The 14,130-nt window shown below is 31.4% G+C and overlaps 1 protein-coding gene across 1 annotated transcript; it reads right to left on the minus strand.

The window, feature by feature from the left end:
* Nucleotides 1-840: 840 nt before the first annotated feature.
* LOC108760586 (RCC1 and BTB domain-containing protein 1-like) lies at nt 841-10,310 on the minus strand. The gene is made up of 10 exons (XM_018506631.1): nt 10,222-10,310; nt 8,653-8,815; nt 3,350-3,559; nt 2,995-3,253; nt 2,760-2,887; nt 2,407-2,670; nt 1,677-1,801; nt 1,493-1,593; nt 1,289-1,428; nt 841-996 (listed from the first exon to the last, which is right to left on the minus strand). The coding sequence occupies exons 1-10, from the start codon at nt 10,308-10,310 to the stop codon at nt 841-843; spliced, it is 1,635 nt and encodes a 544-aa protein (XP_018362133.1).
* Nucleotides 10,311-14,130: the final 3,820 nt, after the last annotated feature.

Here is a 14,130-nt window from a genome sequence, read left to right on the forward strand (position 1 = left end):
ATGGTGCCCAAAGGGTAATATATGCTAATACTGGCGGTAATTGAATAAAATGCATAGATAAAATTGATGCGTTGTATTTCTTCGAAAAAAAATCGTACAACGCTTAATTTTTTTTTTATTTTTAAAAGAAAAGTCCATACTTTACCATGGTCATCATGACATTTACGAAAATAATGTGCACCCCGTAGCGTAGAGTACGAAAAGATACGTAAATTAAAAAAAAAACACATCATTATTTTTAAGTGATGCCAGGGGGATGAGGATATATCCAAAATTTATTGAAAACTTCGTAAAATACAGACTTTACCTTTCAAAATGGAAATGGAATCTTTTAAATGAGACTATATTTTTGGCGGAGTTACGCTTATTTGAATTTATGCAAAATTTTAATATAAATTTACCTATGCGATAATTTTGTTGACGAGTGTATGTATGGGTATATGTATATAGTATATTTTTTACGGATTGCTCGAATACTTAATGTGGTTCTTCGATGAAAATTTTCGTAAGAATTTACGTGAAGGAATACTTAACTGATCCTTAAAATCCATACAACAATTGTATACTTTGCCATTTTCAGTATAATATTTATTATTTATTATTTATTTATTTTTCATTTACATCAACATTCAACAATATTTAAACCTAATTTATTTAAAATAATTTAATCACTATCCTAAATTAATTATTTTTTTATATTTGTTATCTATTTACAATTATTTAATATTTTATAAATCGAATATTACATGCAATAATTGTTTCGACTAAAAGAATAAATCGTTTTCACAGAACAATGTCCATTATATGATTCTCCTCTCTAAAGCAAGGAACATGTTATTCTCAATAAACAGATCTATTAATTTCTGATGAAAAAAAATCTTCCCCTTTCTTTATAAACATAGCCTTTGTTTCGGCATCCAATTGTTGAAAACTTTCTGTCCGTATTACATTCGTCATGTTTTTAAAATAGAAGTTGAAACAATATTTCATTAATTCCTAAAGAATAGATACTACACATATAAGTGAATTACAAAACACTTAATAGATAGATTTTCAGAGCTAATGTATTATGCGTTAAACAGTGATATTCGTGTGAAGTAAAAAATTCGCGTATAGAAATTTTAAAGAAAAGAATATTTTGCTGGGATAGAAATAAGAATGGAAAACAAATCCCAATTGGATTAATACATAAATCCCATTATAAACTCTATAATTTTTTCTTTTGTCTCAGATAAGAAAGAAATCCTCAATAAAAAACAAAAAAAAATACCTATTATCTATCAAATACCTTTTTGTAATATTCCGCCATTTTGTTGATAAGGTTAAAGAGTTGTATGACGTTTGATATAGTAATTGTTTTTTTTATTGTTTCTATACAATCTATCTGGAGTTTTTTGAGGCAGACTTCATCTGCCAGTTCGAAAAGATCTGCAACGAGATATTTAATCGCAAATTATAGATGTAATATGCGGCACGTTTAACTCAAACTCACCTAACAGGTCCTCAAAAGGTGATAGATTGATCCCACCGGTATATAAATATTCTAAAAATTTTTTATAAACGACATACCTATAATAATGGGTTTCGATGATGCTGTCAAGAGGAATATGTTAAAATATTACAAAGAAATAAAAAAAAAGTTTTTTTTAAATATAATTTTCTATGTAAAAATATACCTTTGACTATTTTCAACAAAATTAGTTTGGAGCATACTTCTAAAATATACAGAACGAATCTTCAAGATAGCTTTGTGAACATAAATTGATTGTTTCTCGACTATTATCGTGAGATCACTCGTTGACTTTAGAGACGGGAAACAAGAATTAATTATTAAAGTTGAACATGTGTATTATGTAATCATCAAATTTTTCCTTTTATTACACAATGAAAAAATGTATGGTGCAATAAAAAGAAAAACATTTAATCCTCAGTACCCACAACGAGTTAGCGTAACTCTATCGATTTTCATAGTTCAAACGTTCTTTTCCGATCTCTTTTTCACTTATTGCAAAATATTTTTCGTGATATGACATTTTAGACTTTCGAACTGAAAAATTCTTTTTTTTTTAAGGATGGTAGATAGATATTTTTGAGATGTAGGTATACTGAGGGGTAAGATGCCAAATCACGAAACAAGAGATATTATTGAAAAATTCGCTAAGACTTTATCAAGGAGACAAAATAGGACTATGACAATCAATATAATCAAATTCGGCTAGTAAGACTTTCAATTAATGGCTTTTTTGCGGGTTTTAACATGCCATTAGTTACAAGACTTTGAAATTTTTTGATATCTTTTAAGGATTCAAAACTAAATTGTAAAAATAAATCGTACTGTTATCCTTATGGTACGTCATCGAAAATACTGAATTTGATAACAAATAAATACATATAATAAAGACTAACTGGATCGTTGAATGCAGTTTCCAAATCGTTTAGGATGTCAAATTCTTCATTTATGAATTCACGAGTCACGGATATTGGCGATTGACCTATCACCGAGTTGGATATGTCAAACACGTTCGTATATTCAAATATGGCAGGTTTTTTAAATGTTATTTCAAAAATACAACCCCATGTATACACAAGTCCATCCTCGTTAGACTTGACAAAATTTTGGGAACCAATGACGGCGATGTCCGATACTTTTTTTACATTAGCTACATTTATCTGCCAATCGAAAAATTCTCTAGATTAGTTTATGCTTTCCTATTTTTGTTCGGTTCGTCATAATACAATTACAGAAACAGATCATTTACCATGATAGGAGACAAAATGTCATCACCGTTATTCAGATCCAATTGTTTATAACTGTTCAAACCCCAGCCATAGACTTTTCCTTCATCGGTTAGAGCGAGTGTGTGATTAATTCCACAGACTACCTTGACTAAACATTAAGATTAAATAGATTAGGTTATTCTACAATACTAGCAGCCATAAATTCTTCATGTATACATCTTTTCATTTTCAGGAATATGTTTTAAAGAAAATTACCAATTGTTTTGCCTGCAAATTCCGCCATTTCACGTGGCTCTTCGACTATGAAAGGAAATTCGTCTAAAATTTGAGAAGAAGTACTCAAACTCAATTCCCCGCACAAAATTGTGTATATCCCCCAACTGAACGTTCTGCAGTTATCCGTAACTACCACATAAAAATTAGTTCCGCAACTCATGCACGTAATCTTCTCATTGATATCGACTTGATGCATATTGTAATATTTTCCCTGTTTCGAAACGTTTGTGTAACATACCTAAATTAAATAAGCGTAATATATCTAAGTGAAGATCGTAAAGTTAATAATTATTATTACTAATGTATTCATTATGATATTGTCGTAACAGTTTACTTTGCCATCATCAGTCAAAGCGAGAAAATTATTCATGCTAGTTGCAGCTTTTACAATTCTTGTGTTACTCCAATCAATCTTATGGGAAATATAACATATACGTGAGGGCTTTTCAAAATTTGCCATAATCTCATTTTCAATCTCATCGTCTGTAGATTCATCATCAAGATAGAATGCAGTTTTTACAATCGCATCGTTCCATACATATATCTTTTAAAAAAATTAAGTGATTACCGATTTATTCAGTTAAATTTATTATTAAAGACTATATTTTTAAATTAAAATCGTCAAATATTTCACTTTTCCTTAATAATACGAAAAAATATTTCGGGTGAAATTGGAACTGTTTCGAGAGACATATATTTTGATTATATATTTTTCTAGGTGGCAGCGCTAAAAAAACGCGGTCACCTCTACTATTGTAAATGTAATAACATGATTCTTTTACATAATATGATCCTTCTAATTATTCTACGTATAAAAATTATATGAACAGAATATATTGGGTATGGGAATAAGTTTCCGCCCATTGTAGAAAGATGTCGTTAGTAGCATTGCTTGTTTGTTTGATAGAACGGCAACACGTGTGTTTTTGAAAGGTTTGTGTTCAAACTTTTGAGCCCAATAGTTGGCAATGTTGGCAAAAGTCTTGTGAGATTGCTCGAGCGGGACGGACGTGTGCCGCGCCCGCTTCGGGTATTGCATCATCTCATTTATTTTTTGAAAAGCGATTCCGGTTTCGACCGTGCATTGTGTTATACTATTTGTCTTGACTACATTATTATTTCGATTAATCTATTTACGCATTATATTATTTGTCTTGATTACATCATTATCTCGATTAAACTATTTATTTACGACTTTGGCCGGAATCGTCGCCATTTCTGCGGCGCGTGCCATTAATTTCGAAGAAGAAGAAGAAAGACAATGTTGGCATTCGTTCGAAGCGTATAAAAGAGTAACTTTTTTTGCGTTGAAGATGTCGGAATTTATTCCAAAAAAGTAATATTTGCGGGAAGTTTTACTCCATTATTTTATTTTAAAGAAAAGTGCTGCAGAATCGCATGTTTGCTCGTAGATGTTTACGGTGAGCATGCTCCATCGAAAACCAGTTGTAAAGAATGGTTTCGGCGATTCAACAGTGGCGATTTTGACGTGCGTGACAAAGAACGCGAAGGTGCACCGAAAAAATTTGAAGATGCAGAATTGCAAGCATTACTGGAAGAAGATTCATGTTTATCGCTCGATAGGTTGTCAAAAGAGTTAAATGTTGATAGATCCACTGTTAGAAAACGTCTACACGCAATGAGAATGGTGCAAAAACAAGGAAATTTGGTGCCATACAAATTGAAAGAGAAACATGGAAAGACGTTTGGTCATCTGCGAGATGCTTCATCAACGACAACAAAGGAAGGGTTTTCTACATCGTATCGTAACTGGCGATGAAAAATGGATCTACTACGATAACCCTAAACGCTTGAAAGCATGGTTGATGCCAGATGAACCAGGTCCATCAACGCCAAAACGAAATATCCATGCTTCGAAGATTATGTTATGCATCTGGTGGGATCAGAGAGATGTTATATATATATTATGAGCTGCTCAAACCGTCCGAAACCATCACTGGCGATCGTTATCGACTACAACTGATACGTTTAAACCAAGCTTTGAAAGAAATACGACCGAAATGGGACAATAGGCATAACAAGTTGATTCTGTTACATGACAACGCTAGGCCACACGTTGCAAAACCGATCAAGAAATACTTGGAAGGAGTAAAATGGGAAATTCTGCCCCACCCGCCGTATTCACCGGACATTGCTCCTTCAGCTTTCCATTTGTTCCGATCCATGCAGAAGGCCCTTTCTGGAGAACGATTCAATTCTTAAGAAGATATCAAAAAATGGCTTGATGAATGGATCGCTTCAAAAGAACCAGATTTTTTTCATTCGAGGAATCCGTTTATTACCGGAAAAGTGGGAGAAAGTTGTCGTTTCCAAAGGAGCATACTTTGAATAAACTCACTTATATAGATTTGTTTAAATAAACACATCTTTTTCTTTCAAAAACGGCGGAAACTTATTCCCATACCCAATAATACGTGGGATCATTTAGTGTAATGCAAACAGAATTTCTTATTTCTAAAATTAACCATTTAACTTCATATTTTTTTAACCAATTATGTGTTTTTTTTGTACAAATTGATTCTCTTTATTATTCATTTGTAAAAATATTCAGGTGTGAGTTAGAGTAAAAAGTATTCGTACAAGAAAATTTGTTTCTTTATTTAAAAAAGTCTTTGTAGAAAATAAACATTAATTAGCTCAATTTTATATAATGAATTCATTCTATTGTAACATGAACAAACGAGCTTCGCATGTATTCCTGATTTTAGAAGGTAAATTTCTCGTCGGTACGAATACTTTTTGAGTATTCAGACAATATAATTTTTAATTTTCGCTTATTTTTCGGATGATATATATTGTATAATTAATATATTGTATAACACATCCTTTTGGTATATATAATTTTAAGAAACATACAGTCCATTTTATTCTTTATGAATAAATGATTAATTATCCAACAAGAAATGATCGTTAATTAAACGTTGAATTGACGTCAAATTAATGTTGAAATCATCGTATTTATATCAATTCGACATCGATTCGATGAGACATTTCTCGTTGGATAATATTTACTTCTTACAAATAAATTTTTTTTTTTATATTTTCTCAGTCCGAATGCTTTTTTACTCACTGTATGAATGCTTAATATGGCGACAAAATGTTGCAAGTTGTTCCGTTCAGGGAACCTCACAGTATAGAGGACATTTTCTGTGACTAACTTTTTTTGTCCTTACCCTTTCTAAATGTCTCAATTACTAGCACAGTAACTTGTGGCGAAAGAGAATTAATAAATTATCGACACGTATGTCACAATAAATACATGAAATTAATTTTTTTTTTAATGTATGGACATTTAAGATTATGATAATATAATTTCTTTTTTTCTTAGGAATTCTTAATTTATTTATTACATTTTATAAACGTTGATTTGTATCATTTAATGACATATGTATTCAAAATTGTCCCAGTTTGTGACGTATATTGGTCCATATCATTGATAGGTGATATAAACATACAACATCCCTAATATTGACACGTCGTATAGACACAGAAACGTTCTTATTACACACCCAGTTAAATAATCTTATATTTAATTTGAATTATTTTTAATCGTATCTATAGATCGCCACTATTTACGATAACAACATATTGTACTCAATATGTTGTTAATTTGATTAAAACATGGGATTTAAACAATTTAACTAAGGAAAATATACTGCCGTCTTAGGTTAGGAACTGTACCGGCTATCACAAATTGGTACAAAATCATGAGTCTCCCTATTACTAATTTAAGCAAGACAATTCATAGAGTAGGAACTCATATTTGTATGTATATTCTTTAAATTCTGAAAGAATATAAGTTACGATATTGATATCGTTCCTTGATTTAATAATAATTGATATTTATACATTACGTATTTCATTTAAAAAAAAAATAGGAACGTTTTTATTGTTTTATATCATATATTTGTTTGAAATGTCAGTAATAAAAACAAACAAAATTTCAGTACCGATTAATGAGACGTGCATTAATTATCAAAATATGAACTTTTGTGATGTTATCAGTTATTATTCACAATGTTTTTAATATCTATTTAACTTTGGGTGCTTACTTTCATTTACTTTTAATTTAATAATAGTTAGAATAATTCGACGAAAGGACCATCGATATAGTCGTTGCCTTACAAGATGTTAGTGAGCATCTGTTAGATTTGTCATCGTTGATAACATGCTTACAATTATAATACTTTAGCGTTTACAAAAGCGCTTAATTTTATTCAAAATTCGTTGTAATAGATAACATATACAATTTAGAAAACTAAAACATTTTTTGAAATTAACATTGGTCTATATTAACTGATTTATTGAGAAAAACGATCACTATTGTCACTAATTGGGACATTTACCTTAATTAGGTCTCCTTATTCTTACTTCATGAGACTAAGCCTTAGGATTCCCTTAACATGTGGAATAAATTATAAAATGTCTGGCTTTGATGTATCTGCTTAATATTCATATTTGTAGAACAATTATGAAATCATATCATATAAAAAAAATCATAATTTTATTTAAAAATGTAAAGTTCTTTATATCTTTATGGTGTTTTCATCTAAAAAAAATTAATGTAACCAAACTATACGTTCTTTTGGAATCTGCTGTATTACTTTCATACGAAACGTTTTTTGTTTAAAAAAAACAATTGAAATATTTAAAATTTTCAATTTCAGTACCCTTTGTATGCGTTAGAATCAATGAATTTAGTTACAATATACTTATGTGTTAAAGTAAAATAATGTACTATAAACCCTTATATAAAAATCTAATACCAAAACTAGCCAATTGATCACATATTTTCAATATTAAAAGTGCTGCTAACAATACTTTTAACACTCAACATAAATGATTAATTGCGACCAGTGTATTACTATTAAATGTCTATAAGGGAAAGTAACCCAAAAATTAATAGAGAGTGTCGATCATACATTTAGTAAACTTACAAAATTGTTGTCAATTCTATGAGCTTGTTCAATACGGTAAATGAAAAAAATTAATTTTTACTTCTTATAATTAACTTTATATTGAAAAACATTATGCACTTATTGCATGAACATGATGATAAAGAAGAATGGTATAACATACATATAAAGAATTAACGCTTTAAACGTATTTGGCACATCAACGTATTATATAAGGCGTCGTCTACAATACACGGAGTAAGAAGTAAGAGTAAGAAATTGACCAATCACAGTCGAATGTGAGAAGAATAATCGACTGTCGTTGGTCAATTTCTTACTCTTACTTCTTACTCCGTGTATTGTAGACGACGCCTAACATTGTAAAAATATTAAATATATTCATTTTTCCTTTATAGGATTATTGCTTCTATAAAGGATTTATACATAGTTAGTGATACATGTCATAAGTTTTACTATTTTTTTCTAATGAGACACTTTTATAAAGGCAAAATTTAACTTATAAAATAAATTTGTTTCTTTTTTATTTCCATATATTTTATTTATTAAGAAATAAATATTGTAATATTCTTTTACACTCTGTGTGTACTTTATACTCTGCTCTATAATGTAATTTCTAAATGTCAAAAAAATTCAACAAAGATTCATTCTAGTAAAATATGAAATGTCAATTTTTATTACGATATATAAATTGTTCATGTACCTCAACGTCTTCAGTAACCAAAAAAGTATTGCCCCGTTCTGTAATATTGGCAACCAACAACCTTATTGTTTTATTGAACATAATATCCACTTTAGTAGGATGGTGTTCTGCATCTATATAGCCAATACCATTCTTAAAGCCGATGCACGATTGCATTGCAAGCCTTGTATAAAAATAATTACAATTGTTATTAAATACATTTTGCCGTAAAATAAATGATTAATTAGGAAAGTAATTAGTTTATCTCGTTTTGTGTGAAGAACAAAAAGTGATAGTAATCGGAATTTTGGTTCATTTGTAAAGTTGCAGATTGAGCTAAAATAAATGTTAAAAGAACAATAGCTATTACGTACGGAAGGACGTAAGAACTGTAGGAAATTAGTGAAAAAGTATTTAAAATTTTTTACTCTTTTAAAATTTTTCTGTGATTCGGTGTTTGCTCAAGCTTTGTTGTTCATGTTTTCTTGCATGCCATAAGATCTGATCGTATAATGATACACTTTTCGTCATTAATATTGACGATCGCGATCCCGTGTGCTGTTTTACAAAGACAAAAAGCTGCTATCTCTTCTTGATCTTATAAAATTTAAAAGCAGAAGAAAGAAAGATTTCGTAGGAAATCTTATACGCTTTACCTTTGCCAATACAGACGTAAAAAGGATAATAAATTCAAATTCAGACGTGATAATTATCACATTAATTTTTACTTCGCGAGAAACGTTAATTGTCTATTACGTTGCTTTTATCGTCTACGAGTTATCCAGTTCTCGATGTCTACGTGGACAATTGAACCAATCAACGTAAAATCTTGGATCTTTTCGTAATGCTTGTACGTCTTACTCTCAATCTTCGCGTTCTATCTTTTCAACGTCCAAATGTGCGTATGTTTAAGTATTAGGTGTTAAACTTAATTCCTGCCGTTTTTCGTCTACAAAATTGATTTGTTTCGAAGGGACGATGAATAAATACCTTAATCAAAGTAATTTCCTTCGTTTTCTACTTTATTACTAATTAATAATATTTTATTAATAATACTTTGATTAAGGTATTTCCCTTCGAAACAAATCAATTTTGGAGACGAAAAACAGGAATTAAGTTTGACACCTAATACAAAAATTTCTGGGAATTTTAATCAACACACAAACGAATGTCTTCATGTACTTTTTTTTAGTTTTCTGACTGTCGCAATCGTAGAATAAGCCCGAATCTACAATAGATTTGTAAGCCTTAAGCCATAGGAAATGGACGAATCACAGTCAATTATTCCCCTTACATTCGATTGTAATAGGTAAATTTCTTACTGGTTAAGTCTTAAAACATCTATTGTAGATCCGGACTAAGAGTCTCTACACATAAATTTTCATTGTCGCATAAAAATATGCACAAAGAAGAATCTAATCGCGTTTATCTTATAAAGATTCGTGTAATATGCCATTGGATAATCTTCTCGCTAAATCATACTAAAAGTACGAGTCTAATTCTGGATCATTAATATTGGTCCATTATTATTTCAAAATTATTCGTCGATGTATATTTAAAAAAACAGGAAAAGAGAAACTTTAAACTTACCAACGTTTGAAAGCGATTAAGTCTATATTTTGCTGTTCCTCATTATTCTCTCTCATATCGTTTTCGTTAAATTTGAGCGAAATAGACATGATAAAGATCGATACGTTATCGTTAGTAACGCTAAATACAATTTGTAGAAATATTTGTTAAATAAGATCTTATTTCACAAGTGATGCGTACTGACGATTGAAATTGGAAAGAAACGAACTCTTTCCTTGAAAATCAATATACTTTCGTGTTATTGAGAACAGTATAAATGTTATCTAGTTAGGGTTTGTGTTCATGATGCTAAAACATGATTCGAGTTATTTATCTATATTAGAAATCAGCTTTTATGACCTATACCAACTTTAAAATATTAAACCAGTGCTATAAGTTGTGAATGGTTGTAATTAGTGTTGCGACGTGGTCAAATGGGACATCCCTGTTGTCACCGATTAAGATTAATAAGTATTCCACACAGTATGCGCCCGTGTGTTAAATTCTTCAACACGTTGCTATACATTTATATACAGAGTGATTCACTTAAATCGACCATCTGAAATATCTCACGTATTTTTGATGATATAAAAAAATATTTCGAATGGAAATGGAACTGTTTCGAGGAGGACGTATTTTTATCATGTTGTCTTTTTTTTAGGTGGAGGTGCCAAAAAGATATAATATTAACCTCCACTTTTTTAAATGGAATTGTATGATTTTTAATTTTCAAGCTTTTTTCTTACTGTAACCTCATTACGTGTCTCATTAATCAGTTGCACTAAATACAGTGCTTGTAAACCTTCATCTTCGCTATCTGATGACGAAGATGATGATAAGGATGATGATGAAGATGAATCACATTCATTAATAACATTACTAATGAATAAAGGCAATAAATTTTCTGGTCGCTATTTTGTACATAGAACGAAACGATGTTTAAGCATTAATGCGATTCATGAGCATCATGCATGAATCGGAAAGCACCCTTAGTCCGCTCTAGCTACAGAAAAGTGATTGGCAAAAAAAGTCGGGACACCCTGTATATTGATATAATAATTAAACAACCGACAACGTTTAGGGCAGGGCTGCCGAATCAGGGACGATTTACGAGGGGGTGGCGCACTTGCACACACCACTCACATCGGCCTGTTCCTAGTAATTTTTCATTGCTTCACCAATGAAATTATATTATTTTTAATTAGCCAATTAGCGATGTGGACGTTTGATGTACACGCCTGTTTACGACATCGCCATCAACACCATCAGTCGGCGACCTAGCGCGACAATAACACCGACGAGATATTATTAAAGACTGTCAACCCTGGGCAAATTTTAGGCGGTATAAAAAGGGCCCGGAGGTAATTCAAGAACTGTGACATTACCGACAATTGATATAAATTTGCTATTATTAACATAAATATTTGGCTCATGCATTATTAAATTCATGATTTTTTATTACATAAATGTCTCATAAGTAAATATACATACTTGTAAAGCTGTAATATCCTATATATTGCAAAAAAATCACAATTTTTTCTCTGCAATTATCATCTTATTGATAATCAAACTTGATGATAACATTAAAATCTCAATTTTAAAGAAAAATCGAGTATTATTGAGTTATAAATGCATACATACATCTACTGAACTAATAAATCATAAAATTAGTACAATATTATCAGTTTTTAACTCTTAATCACTTCAATATTCACAAGGACGCGAACTCCCGTAAGAATGTCGGTCTTTAATATAGTATCTCGTCGGTGCTGGGAAGCAACTACACACTTAAGAATAATTCGTCTATGTGTCATACAGACACGTTTTGTAACGATTGAATAATATGTTTAGATTTAGTCAATAGCCCTGTTTTTCTATCAGCGATTCCTATTAGAAATATTAGAAGAATGTTGTTTTATTTTATACATAAGTACGGAAATACAGTTTATATTTGTATCTTATATAAAACTATAAAGACAAAAAATATATCCAAAATTATCAATAAATTACCATTTTACCGCAATTTTACCGTAAGTAATTGTAAAATTGAATTTGACGGTACTTTTACATCTCTACTTTTATTTGAAACATTTTTTATATCATAAATAAGCGAGATACTTCAAATGGTCAATTCAAGCCCATACAGCACAGAACATCGAAATAACGTTGTTGAGATGTTGCAATGTTGAAATGTCAATGTATTATTAATGTTGTATTTATATTGATTCTTCCACATTGATTATTAATATATGTTGCTACAACGTTGAAACAATATCGAATAAATTGAACCACAAGTTGAATTTTTATTGATTTTTCCACATTGATTGTTAATGTTGCTGCAACGTTGAAACAACATTGAATAAATTGCATCACAAGTTGAATCTTTATTGATTTTTCCACATTGATTGTTAATGTTGCTGCAACGTTGAAACAACATTGAATAAATTATATATTAATTAATATCAATTTATATTTATATAGAATGTCATGTAAATAGAAAATTCAAATTACGTAAATTAATCTTTTAACGAAATTTATTTTTAAACAATAAATATTTAAATTTATTGTTTACCCGGGAATCGGATGCGCTCTCAGAGCCCGTACCCGCTAAAGTGGATATCTTCAGAGTGAAGCCAATGCAGGTTCTTCTTCCTGATTGATTCCATCATTTCACGATCAAACTATTATAGCGTTTTCGATTTACTGGCTGCGTTCAACAGATTCAGCAGTTTTGCAACCGTTTTATAATTCGTCGCACTGATTGGATTGTACTTTTGAATTTAAAGGAATAGTCCTATCTCAGCGAAGAATCACAAAACGGTTGAAAAAAACTGTTGAGTCTGCTGAACGCAGCCATTGACTCGACCGGGGTGATCCCGATTGACCACGACATGATTGGACACCACCAATCACAGCGACCGGTGCTTAGGAGCTTTGTAGTCTCAAGCGCTGTGAGTGGCTCGTGTCCAATTGAGCCATGTCCAACTGAGTGCCACCCGACTCGACCCAACTCCGAGTCAATGGTCTGTTCTTTTTAGCTGCATTTCTTGCACAATGTAGCTCTTCTTTTGCAGCTAAACAGAACAGACCATTGACTCGGAATCGGGTCGAGTCAGTAAATCGAATACGCGATTAGCAAAGATGTAGAGAATGGATTGCGCGAACTGTGTGTCAAAATGGTCGATAGGGATGAGAGAGAGGGACCGTGGTAGACTGCCATTGCTATCTCTTTCTATTCAATGGTGTAATGGGAGAGAGAATGAGAGGGGGATTGGCCGTCTCCCACGGACCTCTCTCTCATTATTGTCGATCACATTTGATACACTACTTAGATACGGATCACGCAGTCCATTCTCTATGTCTTTGGCTATTAGTTATAAGAAGAGGACGTAGAGAAAAAGAAGAGGTTAAAACTAAGAATTACGTCATAAACATCTATCGTAAAATGGCGACTTCCGGCTTATTGGCTCCACTCTCCTTATTATACCCACTCTAAAGGTGCCGTCACATGCGGCGTAACCTTCGTAAGCGTAACCTGCGTATCTAGTAATTTACTAGAATACGTTATTTTTTATTTATGAGAATACGCCATTCTGAAAGCCCGTATTCACATTGAGCGTATTTCGCGGGGTGTGTTCCCATTTGCTGATTTCCAGTATAGTATCCACTAACCGCCATATTGTATTACTGGGACAAGCGTTTCCTTTCTTTCGTAAAAAGATCCAGTAAAATCATAACCTAAATTCGTACGTGTTTCCATGTGCTTCAGAGAATCGTTTTCTCGGGCGTGTTTAATTTGCGATTAAGCAGAAAGGTATTGTGCTTCCACGTGCTTCAGAGAATCATTTTCCCGGTCGTGATAAAGCAGAGAGGTATTGTGTTTTTATATTTGTTTCAGTTTTGTTGTATTGTTTAATTAGTTGATGCTGT

This window comes from Trachymyrmex cornetzi, unplaced genomic scaffold (genome assembly GCF_001594075.2).
Source record: "Trachymyrmex cornetzi isolate Tcor2-1 unplaced genomic scaffold, Tcor1.1 scaffold229, whole genome shotgun sequence".
Classification (NCBI taxonomy): Eukaryota; Metazoa; Arthropoda; class Insecta; order Hymenoptera; family Formicidae; genus Trachymyrmex; species Trachymyrmex cornetzi.

What these genes read in the sequence shown, in the direction of transcription:
- LOC108760586 (XM_018506631.1), bottom strand. Translation starts at nt 10,310, where the DNA reads ATGTCTATTTCGCTCAAATTTAACGAAAACGATATGAGAGAGAATAAT. An exon ending in TGGTTACTGAAGACGTTGAG is followed by an intron (nt 3,560 to 8,652) that starts GTACATGAACAA and finishes TTTTTTTAAAAG; the next exon opens with ATATATGTATGGAACGATGC. An exon ending in ATTTGCAGGCAAAACAATTG is followed by an intron (nt 2,888 to 2,994) that starts GTAATTTTCTTT and finishes CTTAATGTTTAG; the next exon opens with TCAAGGTAGTCTGTGGAATT.